The sequence below is a fragment of the Chrysochloris asiatica genome, unplaced genomic scaffold (assembly GCF_000296735.1).
Source record: "Chrysochloris asiatica unplaced genomic scaffold, ChrAsi1.0 scaffold00085, whole genome shotgun sequence".
NCBI lineage: Eukaryota > Metazoa > Chordata > Mammalia > Afrosoricida > Chrysochloridae > Chrysochloris > Chrysochloris asiatica.
Window position 1 is genome coordinate 7,302,599 of NW_006408603.1, and position 14,108 is coordinate 7,316,706.

At 40.4% G+C, this 14,108-nt stretch overlaps 1 protein-coding gene across 1 annotated transcript in view; it reads left to right on the forward strand.

Moving 5' to 3' along the window:
- Positions 1-2,131, forward strand: part of KCNA3 (potassium voltage-gated channel, shaker-related subfamily, member 3) — a 2,839-nt gene extending 708 nt beyond the window's left edge. Inside the window, exon 2 of the mRNA XM_006865999.1 lies at positions 3-2,131. Coding sequence (XP_006866061.1) covers positions 3-1,495 — 1,493 coding nt within the window. The 3' untranslated portion in view covers positions 1,496-2,131. The remainder of the gene's footprint in view (positions 1-2) is intronic.
- Positions 2,132-14,108: the final 11,977 nt, after the last annotated feature.

Genomic DNA, 14,108 nt, shown 5'->3' on the forward strand with positions numbered 1-14,108 from the left:
CGGCGGCGGCGGCTGTGACCGCTATGAACCGCTGCCGCCCGCGCTGCCGGCCGCCGGCGAGCAGGACTGCTGCGGGGAGCGCGTGGTGATCAACATCTCCGGGTTGCGCTTTGAGACGCAGCTCAAGACCCTGTGCCAGTTCCCGGAGACGCTGCTGGGCGACCCCAAGCGGCGCATGAGGTACTTCGACCCGCTTCGCAACGAGTACTTCTTCGACCGCAACCGGCCCAGCTTCGACGCCATCCTCTACTACTATCAGTCCGGGGGCCGCATCCGCCGCCCGGTCAACGTGCCCATCGACATCTTCTCAGAGGAGATCCGCTTCTACCAGCTGGGCGAGGAGGCCATGGAGAAGTTCCGCGAGGACGAGGGCTTCCTGCGGGAGGAGGAGCGGCCCCTGCCCCGTCGCGACTTCCAGCGCCAGGTGTGGCTGCTCTTCGAGTATCCCGAGAGCTCAGGGCCGGCCCGGGGCATCGCCATAGTGTCTGTACTCGTCATTCTCATCTCCATTGTCATCTTCTGCTTGGAGACGCTGCCCGAGTTCCGCGACGAGAAGGACTACCCTGTCGCGCCGTCGCAGGATCTGTTTGAGGCGGCCAACAACGGTACGTCGGGCGCCGCTGGCGGAGCCTCCAGCTTCTCGGATCCCTTCTTCGTGGTGGAGACTCTGTGCATCATCTGGTTCTCCTTTGAGCTGCTGGTGCGCTTCTTCGCCTGTCCTAGCAAAGCCACTTTCTCTCGAAATATCATGAACCTAATAGACATTGTGGCCATCATCCCTTATTTCATCACTCTGGGCACAGAGCTGGCTGAGCGACAAGGCAATGGACAGCAGGCCATGTCCCTGGCCATCCTGAGGGTCATCCGCCTGGTGAGGGTCTTCCGTATCTTCAAGCTTTCCCGCCACTCCAAGGGGCTGCAGATCCTGGGGCAGACACTGAAAGCTTCTATGCGGGAGCTGGGGCTGCTCATCTTTTTCCTCTTTATCGGGGTCATCCTTTTTTCCAGTGCAGTCTACTTTGCCGAGGCCGATGACCCCACTTCAGGTTTTAGCAGTATCCCGGATGCCTTCTGGTGGGCAGTGGTGACCATGACAACAGTAGGTTATGGTGATATGCACCCAGTGACCATAGGGGGCAAGATTGTGGGATCGCTCTGTGCCATCGCTGGTGTACTGACCATTGCATTGCCCGTTCCTGTGATTGTTTCCAACTTCAATTACTTCTACCACCGCGAGACAGAAGGTGAAGAGCAAGCCCAGTACATGCACGTGGGGAGTTGTCAGCACCTCTCATCTTCAGCCGAGGAGCTACGCAAAGCCCGGAGTAACTCGACTCTGAGTAAGTCGGAGTATATGGTGATTGAAGAGGGGGGTATAAACCACAGCACTTTCCCCCAGACCCCTTTCAAGACGGGCAATTCCACCGCCACCTGCACCACGAACAATAACCCCAACTCCTGTGTCAACATCAAGAAGATATTCACCGATGTTTAATATATGACCCAAGTGACATACTGTGCTCAGCCCTGTGTGGAATGTGCCCCGTGGTCTGTATATGCCCTTGTTTTATACATTTCCAGACCATTCATCAAGGAAAGACGCTAGGAAGTGGAAAGTGCACTTCATCCTCCTCCTCCCTACTGCTTCATACTGAAACAGGTGTCTGTTTTGCAAGTTGGCTGCATTCTCTCAGCTCTCTTTTTGTTTTTCTTTCACTCCCTCTCTCTTAATATTGAGAACAACAAACCGTTACTTTAAACTTGATTTATAGTACACACCCTATCAAAAAAAAAAAAAGTACATCCTGGGGAGAAATGAAACTAGAGAGCAAGTTAGAGTAACAGTTTAACCTCAAAATTAAAATGCATATTTTTTTTTCCTTTTCTGAGTAAAGCAGGCAGATACTTAAATGATGCTTTCAGTTGGGTGGACTCTCCAAAATCAGGTACTGAATATTTAGTTCAATTGCCCGCCCTGTGAATATGTGGCTAGAAAATCTAATTAGAGCAAAGACTTGTTTTTACTAGAAGTTTGTGTGTTTCGGCTGGAATTTCTTTTTGAGCTTTCCTCCTCCCAGAATTTTAAGGGTTTCTACAACTTTGAGCAAAGGGAAATGCTAAGATGGCCTGAAGTGACTAATTAGTTGAACTCTTCTTGACTTGTTAAGCATGTCAGAAGTGTTAGATTAACAGTTAATTCCCACGAAGAAGTTCTGTGCATGAGTCCCAGCCAACACCTATCAAAGTCTAGAAACAGATGTTTTACATGCTGCTGAGAGAGACAAAAAATGGCCTAATGCATCTGAGAGATAAGCTTCTGCAGTATCACAAGAAGATTAAAGTGGCAGACACCCCTTCCAGCGGAAGTTACTAATTCGGACCTGACTGATGCAGTTCCCATAGCAACACATGTTTCCTGGGAAACCCGAAAAAAGGTTGTCATGGCATCTTCTGCTCTATAGCCCCGCCCCCCAGCCCTTGCCTTTTCCACAGTAACCTTTCCAGATGGTTCCTACTTACATGATTTCATAAGAAAAGTCACTGTTTGAATAAACCGCACAGATAAAAGTTAAGCCTGAAAATCAGAGAAGGTGAAATGAGTCACAAAAATGAATATTTTTTTTTACTACAAAAATTCATTGATGTCATCCCATAATGACCGAATCAAGGAGGAAAAAGACATTGGAATGGTAGCTATAACCCACAATAAGTCATGATTTGAATTCAATGCAAGTTATTGGCAATACTTCTTTTTTAAAAAATGTTTCTTTACAGTTTTCTTTCTCCAGGAAGTTTCAAGCCAACAAAAGAAAACAAAAAGCAAATGTCAAAGTGTTCTGCACATTAGCAAATACAAGATTCAATCAGGGCACCTGAAGTGGGAACTACAAGGGACCTTCAGACTAACTCTTTAAAAATTAAAAAAAAAAAAAATCAAGATCCCGCTACAGCACTGCCAGCATCACAGCACTAAAAAAAACTTCAAAAATACAAAAGACGCAGGTTTTAAAACTAAGAGTTGCGGACAATCAATAAAAAGGAGGGACAGAAGTCATCAAATCTGGGGGAATTCCTGCAAGTTTCAGCTATATGCCAGGGGTTGCCAGAAGACAGACAGAATCAGGTGAGCACTGTGTGTTCTACTTCCAGCTCTGTCCTTTTGTAAAGGGAGCCAGGGACATATCATATGTGTCTAGACAGATGTTATTGCAAAACCAATAGTTAGATACTAATCACATGCTAGATGCCTTTTTCAAGGATCAATCACAACGTCTTTTCCATTTGATTTCCATGCTGCTAACTGGTCTTTGACCTCTTTGCAATTAGTTATGATAAAATGATGGAAAAACAAAACAAAACAAAAACAACACTGTTCTTCAGAATAACCTTCCCCCAAGTTGATCTGAGAATCATTCCATTTATTTTACTAACCCACTTGGCTTCTGAACAACTTGTTTCCCCTTAAGAAGGATAAGAGGTAGAACCTACTGCTGTTAGACTATTGGTCTGATTTTAGTTTACATCATTATTTAGTAGTATTCACTAGTACAGCTCTTTGAAACAAAAACAAGCTAACATGGCAATAAGAGCAACATGTTCTTTCAACATCATTACTTTCTTTTATATACATTATACATTATCTACAAATATTTTTGTTTTTATAACTTATAAGCCATTCTTTTTCCTCTTGAAAAATATTTTCAGGGAGTCAGAAGCATACCTTATTTTTTTTCAATTTTTGCATTTGAGAGAGTAAAGAATAAGATTGAGACTGTAAGAGGGATTCCAGGAAGGAAATCTAGACACCTACTCCTAGTGCCATTGTTCTTATCTTAGTGCACCTAAATAGGATTCTCTTTATCTGGTTTCCTTTGATGTTTTTCAGTTACCTTTAATGTTGATCTACTTTTAAATTAAGCTTATGGTATTTTTAATGATCAGAAACTCTTTTTAGGGCCCATTTTGGTAATAATATGCTGGCACAGTATAGCAATTGCAGAAAATATTTTTCTACCTGCTCTTACAAGATGTTGCCATAAAGATGAACTAAGTGCAGCAGTGGTATTCACATTTATTTAGGTGATGTCAAAATCCTGATTTGTTAAATAAGTAGACTGTGGTTTTGCCAGAATTTTTAGAATTGTATGGTTATTAAATAACAGCAATAGAAGGAGGATTTAGTTATTTTTTTTTAAATCTAGAGAAATATCATAGCTTTTGAGTCACAACTTTGAGGCAGTGCAATTGCTTATTGTCTCCATATAGTAAGTTCCTTAAAGGTTATAGATTCTGTGTCTTGATAAAGTTTTGAGTATGAGTGTCCAACACAGAATGTAACACACTGTATATATTCAATATAGATTTGCTGAATAAGTGGTCATATCTTAAATTATGCTATTTCCAGACTCTGTAAAGAAGTGGTCAGAAGGTAAGCTCTGCAGTCCTATTGCTAGGGTTTGGATCCTGACTCTGCTGTATGACCTTGAGCCAATCACTTTCTGTGCCTCCATTTCCTTATTTGTAAAGTGATAATAAATAGGGTGGTTGTGCATAGTAAATGTCAATCCAGGTAGACCACTTAGAAGAAATGATTACAGGATATGCATCAGTGATTTTGCTAAGAGATTACATTATCTTGTGTTCATTATGCAGGGACATTTTATGATTAATGCAGAGTTTTGTGGATAATATCAGATACAGAATCAGTGTTTATTTCCTTTCTATAATAACAATAATGTTGCTGGTAAGTGCTGTCATCATAGTGACTCTGTATAGGGTTTCCAAGGAGCGGCTGGTGAGTTTGAACCTCCGACCTTGAGGTCCAAAACGACCTTGCAGTCCAGCGCATTAACCCACAGTGCCACACCAGGACTACATAATAACAGTAATAAATATCATTTAGTAAGGGTCAACCATGTTCTGGACACTTCGGAATTTTGCTCGTTGTTGCTGTTGTTGTTATTTAGTGCTGTTAAGTTGGTTCTGACTCATAGCAACCCTGTATAGGATTTCCAAGTAGTGACTGGTGGATTTGGACCACCGACCTTAACAGTACAAACTGACCTTGCTGTCTAGTGCTTATCCTACAGCACCACACCATTGTAGGAGGGTAAAAAACAGGTACCTAGTTCAAGGTCGCGGTTCAAGCTCACCAGCTGCTGCTTAGAAACCCTATAAAGGGTCACTATGGGTCGGAACCAACTCAACAGCACTTAACAACAACAAGGTTAAATGAATTCACTGATTGCACAGCCAGCAGGATATCCAGCTAGGAGTTAATGTCAGATTATTCTGGCTCTAAAACCTATGCTCCTTGTATTGGGCCATTTGAAAAAAGGTTGAGAAAACAATTTGTTCATGCATTTTAGGTTTGACTTCTGTCCATATTACTAATTAATGAGTTGGGATAAAGAATGTATCTCCAGAATCCTATTTCATTTCGTTTTTCCTTCTTAATAATCTGACATTTTAAACCAGAAGGATCAAATATAAGCTATAAATCAGGTACAGAGATTGAATTTTCTAGTGTTGAAAGATTATTATATGATTAATTCTTCTAAAGGAAATCTTACATTCAGAAAATATAATCAGTCACAGTAGTGAAGCAGGCTAGGACAACAGATAGTTTTCAGTTTTAAAATTATTTTCCTGTATTTTAATCTCCAATGGATGATTGCATTATGCAAATTAGTGCTTTTCCATTTCCTTACACTTTGCTTAGGTGACTGAAGAACTACGCCAGAAAATAGTATAAGCATTGTGACTCTCTCTTATTTTAGAAGGGAAGAATTATTTAGAACAAAAGGATGAGAACAGAGGAGACTGCCAGTTCATTTAAATTTGTGATATGATTGCTTTACCCAGTCACTCCATGCATCTAAGAATCTCTGCTCTAAAACACATTAGGATGTAATTTCGCCCCACATAATAGCTGTCCTAAATTGTTCAGGAAATGAAAATGGATAGTGATTTGGCCTTAGAGCAAAATGTTAATGAGTCTACTGTTTACACATCCCAATTAGCTTTGCCCTGCCACAGACTTCACTACTGAATTGCATGCCTTAGGTGCTGGCAAGGTATACATATGTCAGTGTACAACAAGACACTCAGGTGAGGAGGTGTGACTGAATCCAGGCACATACATCAACACCCCTGGGGAAATGCACACATCCTACAGTTAGTAAATCTAGAGATAAGCTTCAAGGCTAGCCTTGCTAATACTGTACTTCATTGTTGGGGTTTTAAGTGGATATTATTTTAAACTGATTTATGCCAGATTTTAATACCTAGCAACTATGGTGACATAACCATACATAAAAGGAGAATATATCAATCATTTCTAAATTGTAAAATGAAATTTCACGATTGAAATTTTAAAATCAAAATATCAAGAAATTTAGAGTTATGATGTATATAAAATTTGCTATGTACCTCTGCACTTAACATACTCAAGTCATTGTTTTGCCGATAGTATACAGATTTAGTATGCATAAAATAGACCAATAGTCTATTCTTTTGGGAACCGTAACTAAAATGTTCTGATTGCCATATATTTTTAAATGTCAACGTTTTCTTGAACAGTTCCAAGCTCTTCCCACCCCTCAGCTGTGAATAGAAGTGATAATCCCTCTCACTAAAAAATGCAAAGAAGCACACAAGCACCCCAATCTGGAGGTTTAATGGAAACATTGTGAGGTAGCAGTGAGGAATGTAAGAAACAGGAAGACAATATTTAGGATTGCCTTTTAGAGTTGAGGGGAAGGTTTCCTTCTGTTTTGGATTTGGCCTTTCAAACTAAGGAGGGTAAAACTGTTGCTTTTGTACTACTCATTATTTATATTTTGAAGTGGTGGTTTTATATACATTAACGAAGTCACTTGTTTTTTGTGCACCTGAGGAATGGTTGATAACCTTTGAGAGAGGGCAAGTCAGAGAAGGCATGAAGGAAAGCAATGCAGAACTCGGATGTGACTCTGCTTCTACCTGTCAGCCATTGCTGCATAGCACATGATAACAGGATACTCGTGTTCAGCTTGCAAATATAATTTAAGTGATTCCAACTGGTTAGAAAGTTTGCAGATGTCTGTTTCGATGTTTGCTGGTGCTATGAGCTAATTTTATCTTCCAAATTGTAAAGAAAAATATATTTTTACCAGAAAAAGAATATATGTTTTTTTTCTTTTCTCATTCATTTTATTTTTTATACTGAATGTTTTTCCTTACATTTGAAAGTTTGCACCATTAGTCATCAAAATGCTTTAAAGAAGAGATCTGGAAAAGAGGTTCTGTTCCATCATTTTCTTGGGAGCCATTTTCTCATTCTTGCAACCTAAATAATACAGAATAGGAACTTTACCCTGTAAAAAAAACAAATTTTGGGATTCTGGTTGATAATTATATAGCACTTATATAAGCAAAATTTTTGTGTTGTCATATCTGAAAAATGTTCTAAATAAATATGTGTGTGTAGGGTTCTGACTGCAGATACGGGGATGTCCAGCCCACCCCTCAGCATGCTGCTAGGGGGTGGGGAGAAGTTTTTCCTTTTCAATGAGCCCACCTTTACCCCCATGCTAGTAACACAAGGGCTCTTGGGAATCTCTACTGAGATTCCTACCTAGTTTTTAGAATAAAATGTATGCCAGTCAGTATTGTTACTTCATTTTTCTTAAACTTCTGTTCTTATGGGAATACCCTCTGAATCCTGAGATTCTATTTTTTTTACTGAAATGTAGTTATTGGAGTCCTGGTGTGACGCTGGTCCGAAAGGTAGGTTTGAACAGAAATATCTGTGGTTTAAATTCACCAACTGCTCCTCAGAAACCCTATACAGGGTTGCTATGGGTCAGAGTCGACTCAACGGCACTTAACAACAACTATATATATATTATCAGCACTGGAGTGTTAATCACAAGGTTGGTCAATCAAACCCACCAGCCACTTCTTGGAAATCGTACAGAGGGTCACTAAACTGACTCCATGGCACATAACCATCAACACCAATATTATTTCATTAACAAATACATTGAAAATATTAAGCAATATGTTTGCCTCTTGAGCAAGACTGAAAAATTAAAATTGATTTGTAAATACTAATACTGTACATATAAATGAAAGAAGTTGAAAATTCACTTGGTTTCAGAAAAATAATTCAACCAATTAGATATATAGAAAATAAATACATCTCTTTGTTTGTTTGTTTATTCTTGTTAAGTGCCATCAAGTCAGTTCCGACTCATATCGACCCTGTATAGGGTTTCCGAGGAGCAGCTGGTGTTCTTGAACTGCGAATTTTGTGGTTCTCAGTTCAGTGCTGATCCTACAGTGCTACACCAGGACATTACATTATAGTGTAGGAAATGCCTTGTGAACAGATACATGTATGTGTCTATGTGTATGTGTGTGTATATATATATATATATATATATATATATATATATATATAGAGAGAGAGAGAGAGAGAGAGAGAGAGAGAGAGAGAGAGAGAGACCTTGTATAGGGTTTCTTCAGAGCGGCTGGTAGGCTCAAACTGCTGACCTACTGTGTCATGCCAGGACTCCATTTAACTTCCTAAATAGCTCTAAAAACAGTTCCCCTTACCACATCCCTGCCACCACTACTCTGATTCACACTGCTATCATATCTGCCCTGAATAAATGTGAGGGTCTTTGAAGCAGCCACCTCGAACTTCCTGTGGCCACTCTAATGCATTCTCCACCTGGTAGCCAGGATGATCTTTTGGGAACTTGGATCTGATGATATCTCGTACCCCTTCTTAAAATTCTTTTTAGGATTTTCTCTTGTTCTTATGATAGAGATCCAAAGGCGTAGCACAGCCTTCCTGGTCCCCATGATCTGGCTCAACCCTCACATCAGTGTTACCCTGTACCTATGCTCCTCCTCTCATTCTGTTGTGCTGGAGCCATTTGGATCTTTCAGTGACAAGATAAGCTGCTTTTCCACCTGAAACTATGAGGCTCTTTGCAAATGATCCGCTGTCAGACCTCTTCTCTTCACATGGCTAACTTTCTGTCTTTTTCTCAGTACTTCCTGCAAGATTCTCTCCTGACCACTCTGGTTTGGTCAGTATCACCTATTAAAGTACTATTGTTGTTGTTGTTAAGTGCCATCAAGTCAGTTACAACTCATAGTCACCCTTTATAGCAGGGGTGGTGTTGTTGTTAAGTGCCGTCGAGTTGGTTCTGACTCATAGTGACCTTGTATAGGGTTTCCAAGGAGCAGCTAGTGAGTTTGAACCACCGACCTTGCAGTTCAAACAGCCTTGCAGTCTGACCCATTAACCAATTTACCCTAATGTGTCGACTGGAACTGTGGTTGCCTTGGCACAGCCAGATTAAATGATTTCATGGGCCTCATATGACCCATGGGCTGGACGTTCCCCACTCCTATTTTATAGGGTTTCCAAGAACCAGCTGGTGGGTTTGAACCACCAACCTTCAGTTACCAGTCCATTGCTTATCCTACAGCATCACACTAGGACAATGGTTAATATTTTATATGTCTTTGATCTTAAAAAACACTACTATTTTATGTACTATTTTTAAAAAATAAAAAACAAACAAACTTCAATATATGATATCGGTGATTTTAAGGTAATTCCCATTTCATAGATGCACAAATCTAAAAAACAAAACCTTAGAATTAATTAAATAACAGGCAGTCCCCAGAGTACAAATGAGCTCTGTTACTGTGTCTTTAAGAATTTTCAGGCAAGCTGCATATGGTTCTTATTTAGCCAAACTTTAGTGCAAGGGAAGCTGTGACGGTACAGTGGTTAAAATGCACAGTTGTTAACCAAAGGGTCGGTGGTTGGGACCTAACAGGTGCTCTACAGTCTTGAAAACTCTGTGGGGCAGTTCTGACATGTCCTATAAGATCGTTATGATTCAGAATTGATTTCACAGCAGTGGTTTGGTTTTTGGCTTAGTGCAAGGAAAGGTTCAAAGCCTTCAGTGATTTGAAAAGTACACTAGTAGCTAGTGAAGGTGATTTTGATGAATCTGTTGCCAGTAGAGGTTTGTTCTGGTGTGATGTTGCAGGATAATGCACTGGGCTGCAAGGTCAGTTTAAACCACAGGTAAGCAGTTCAAACCCACCAGCCGCTCCTCAGGAACCTCATACTGGGTCGCTATGAGTTTTGAGCAGTTTTGTTCAATCATTTCAACATGAAGGCAAATGGACATAATATTCAGGACCAAGTTATTAAGGAGTCCTAGTGGAGAAGGATATCATGTTTGGTAAGGTGGAGGGTCAGGGAAAAAGAGGGAGACCCCCAACGGATGGATTGGCCAAGTGGCAGCATCGATGGACTCAAGCATGGCAATAGTAATGAGGTTGGTCCAGGATCAGGCAGTGTTTTGTTTTGCTGTGCATAAGGTTGCTGTGAGTCAGTACCGACTCAATGGCACCTAACAACAACAACAAGAAGTGTAGTGGTGTCGGATAAGCTCAGGACTGATAACCACAAAGTTGGCAGTTCATACCCACCAGCCGCTCCTTGGAAACCCTATACAGGGTCGATATGAGCCGGAACCAACTTAACAGCACTTAACAACAACAGCAAAGGCCAAGTAGAAGTTGTCCCTAAATCTGATGTACATAACACAGCAACTCTCTATGTACAATATATGATCTTGGCATAATTTTTAAAATTTATTTGTGCTATATAATTAATGTCCATCCTTTCATACAGTAGGAACTGTATTTCTTTTTGCTAACTTTCAAATCCCTTCCCATTATCTGTTGAATCTGCTCTAAACAGGTTTTCATCCCTACTCCTTCCACCAAAACTGCCCTTGTCAAGGTCAACAGTAATGTCATGTAGCAAAACCCAGTGGTCATTTCTAGTTCTCATGTATTTGACCTATCAGTAATATTTGACACCATGAAGTACTTCCTGGGAAGACTTTCTTCATTTGGTTTCCAGGATACCACACTCTTTGGATTTTCTTCCTACCTCTCTGGCCTCTCCATTTCAGGCTCTTTTACTGGTTTCTTCTCATTTCCCTGAATCTTAATGTTGGTGAGCCCCACGGGCCATGACTCAGTCTTTCTTTAAAACCTGAAATCAGTCCCTTGGTGACAGCATCCATTTTCATAGCTTTCTATGATCTATATGGAAATTTATATTTCCCATGTGGAACTCTCTTCTGAACTCAAGTTCAATTTCCAACTGTCTCCTTCATATCTCCACTTCATATCTCAAGGACAACTCAAACATCATAAGTCTAAACTGAATGTCTCCCCATCAAGCCTGTGGCTCCTGCCCTCCTTCCCACACACACCACGCACACCCATACCCATCAAGCCTATAGCTCTTGCCCTTTTTTCCGTCTTCATTTACTGGCAACTTCAATTATCCCGTTGCTCAAGATAAAATCCTTGGCGTTACCCTTGATTCCACTCTTTCTCTCATACCTCATATCCAGTCTGTTGATAAATCCTATGGACTCTACTTTGAAAACGTTTCCAGAGTCTGACCACTTTCTACCAGTTCCACTGCTACAGCTTAATTCAAGTCACCTTAGCTCTCCCCTGGATTTTTATAATACACGTAGTCCTCCAACTTCCGATGGTGGTCCATTCTGATGGCTCCATTATAAAAGTGAATTATGATGTAAACTGAAGATCCTATTTTTATATATAAAGTTTTACTACTATCACTTTTTATTATCAGTGTATTTGTAAATCTGATCTTTGAATGCCTTTGAGTGACTATCTGAAAATAATAACATCAGCAAATTATGTGCTGTAACATTGTAAATAGTATATATTATTGTTGTTGTTTTGTGCTGTTGAGTCGGCTCTGACACATAGTGACCCTATATAGGGTCTCTAAGGAGTGGCTGGTGGGTTTGAATGTTACTACCCACAAAATGTACTTTAAAAATCCAACAGACCTGTGTAGGTATAGTTCGTCATGACTTGAGTACAGCATAACTTGGGGACTACCTGTACTCTCCTGACTGGTTTCCCAGTTTCCAGCCTTTCTACTACTTGAGTCTGTTCTCATTACAGCAGCCAGAAGGGTCCTTTTATAACACTTGTCAGATCATGTTGCTTCTTTGTGCAAAAACACTCATTTGACCCTCCATTTCATAGAGTACAAACTAAAGACCTGCAAATCTCTATCTAGTCTGTTGTTATTTTTTTATGTGCCCTCGAGTCAATTTTCGACTCATGTGACTAAACTTAAGGAAGCAGATTGCCAGGTCTCTCTCCCACTGAGCTTTTGAGTGGCTTTGAACTGCTAACCATTTGGTTAATAGCTAAGTACTTCATCATTGTGCCGCTTGGACTCCTCTTCTACTTAATCTAGCCACCCTTTTTTCCAACTCCTTTTCCTCTTGATTCTCTGCTGGAATCCCACAGGCATCCTTGCTCTTCTTCAAATACACCAGTCTTGTTCTCATCTCAGAGTCTTTGTACTTGCTGTCCTCCAGGTCTAGAATGGTCTTGCATCTGAGGTCTGCAAGGCTCATTCCATCCCCTCCTTCAAGGTGTCATCTTCTCAGTCTTCCTTAGCATATCAATTTAAACCTGAAGCCCCCACAACACTCCCTATATCCTTTCTCTGCTTTATCTATCCTCTGTAACATATCCAATTATTTATTCATTTTAATTATTGTCTGTCTTCCCTTCCTTTCCATGAGAACAAGGAGTTTAATTTGTTTGGTTCATTGTGCTGTCCTCCCCCAAGATCTGGGATGTTTTTGCTGTTGTTAAGTGCTGTCAAGTCAGTTCGGATTCATAGAGGTAGGGTTCCCATGGAGTGGCTAGTGGGTTTGAACCACCTACCTTGTGGTTAGCAGTCCAGTGCTATCCTACAGCACAACAACAGGACTCCAAGGTCTGGAATAGTACCTGCAATAAACCTGACATTAATTCATTAATAAGTATGTGTAGGATGGAAGGAAGACAGGAAGGAAATGGCATTCCAATTTGACTTGTGTATGAGCAGAATGTTCATGTTGTACATCTCTAGTTAATTTTAATCACTGTGGTGTGTATGTTGTTAGGTGACTTCGAGTCAGTTCCAACTCATAACAACCCTATGCAAAAAAGAACAAAAACACTGCCTAGTCCTGTGCCATCCTTAAAATCCTTGTTACGCTTCAGCTCAGTGCTTTTGTCATTATGCCTATCCATCTCATTAGGGGCAGGGGCCTTCCTCTTTTTTACAGACCCTCCACTCTACCAAGCACAAACTGGTCCCTCCTGATAATATGTCTACAGTATGAGAGATAAAGTCTAGTCATCCTGGCTTCTAAGGAGCATTCTGGCTGTATTTCTTACATCACAGATTTGTTTGTTTTTCTAGCAATCCATGGTGATTTTACTATTCTCTTCCAACACCGTAACTCAAATGCATCAATTCTTCTACAGTCTTCCTTATTCACTGTGAAACTTTCATATGCATATGAGGTTATTGAAAGTACCATAACTTAGTCAGGCGCACCTTAGTCCTCAGACTGACATCTTTGCTCTTGAACACTTTAAAGAGGTCTTGTCTAATGCAATACATTCTTGAATTTCTTGACTGCTGCTTCCATGAGTGCTAATAGTGGTTCTAAGCAAAACGAAGTTTCTGACAACTTATGTCTTTTCCCCAATTATCATGATGTTACTTATTGATTGAGTGATGAGGATTTTTATTTTCTTTACATTGAGGTGCAACCCATACCGAAAGCTGTGGTCTTTGATCTTCATCATAACTATTTTAAGTCCTTTTCACTTTCAGCAAGCAAGATTGTATCATCTGCATATTTCTGGTTATTAATGAGTCTTCCTCCAATCCAAATGCCACATTTTTCTTCATATAATCCAGTTTCTCAAATCATTTCCTCAGCATATAGATAGAATAAGTATGATGAAAGAATATATCCTTTTCCTGATTTTAAACCAGTGTCCGTTGTTCTGTTCAAATGACTTCCTCTTGGTCTGTATACAGGTTCCTCATGAGCACAATGAAATATTCTGGAATATCCTTGTGTGTGTGTGTGTGTTTTAAAGATTTTGAACTGTCAAAAAAAAATTTTTTTTTTTTTTTAATTTTTAGAGTGAACTTGTAGGTCTACCAATTTAAA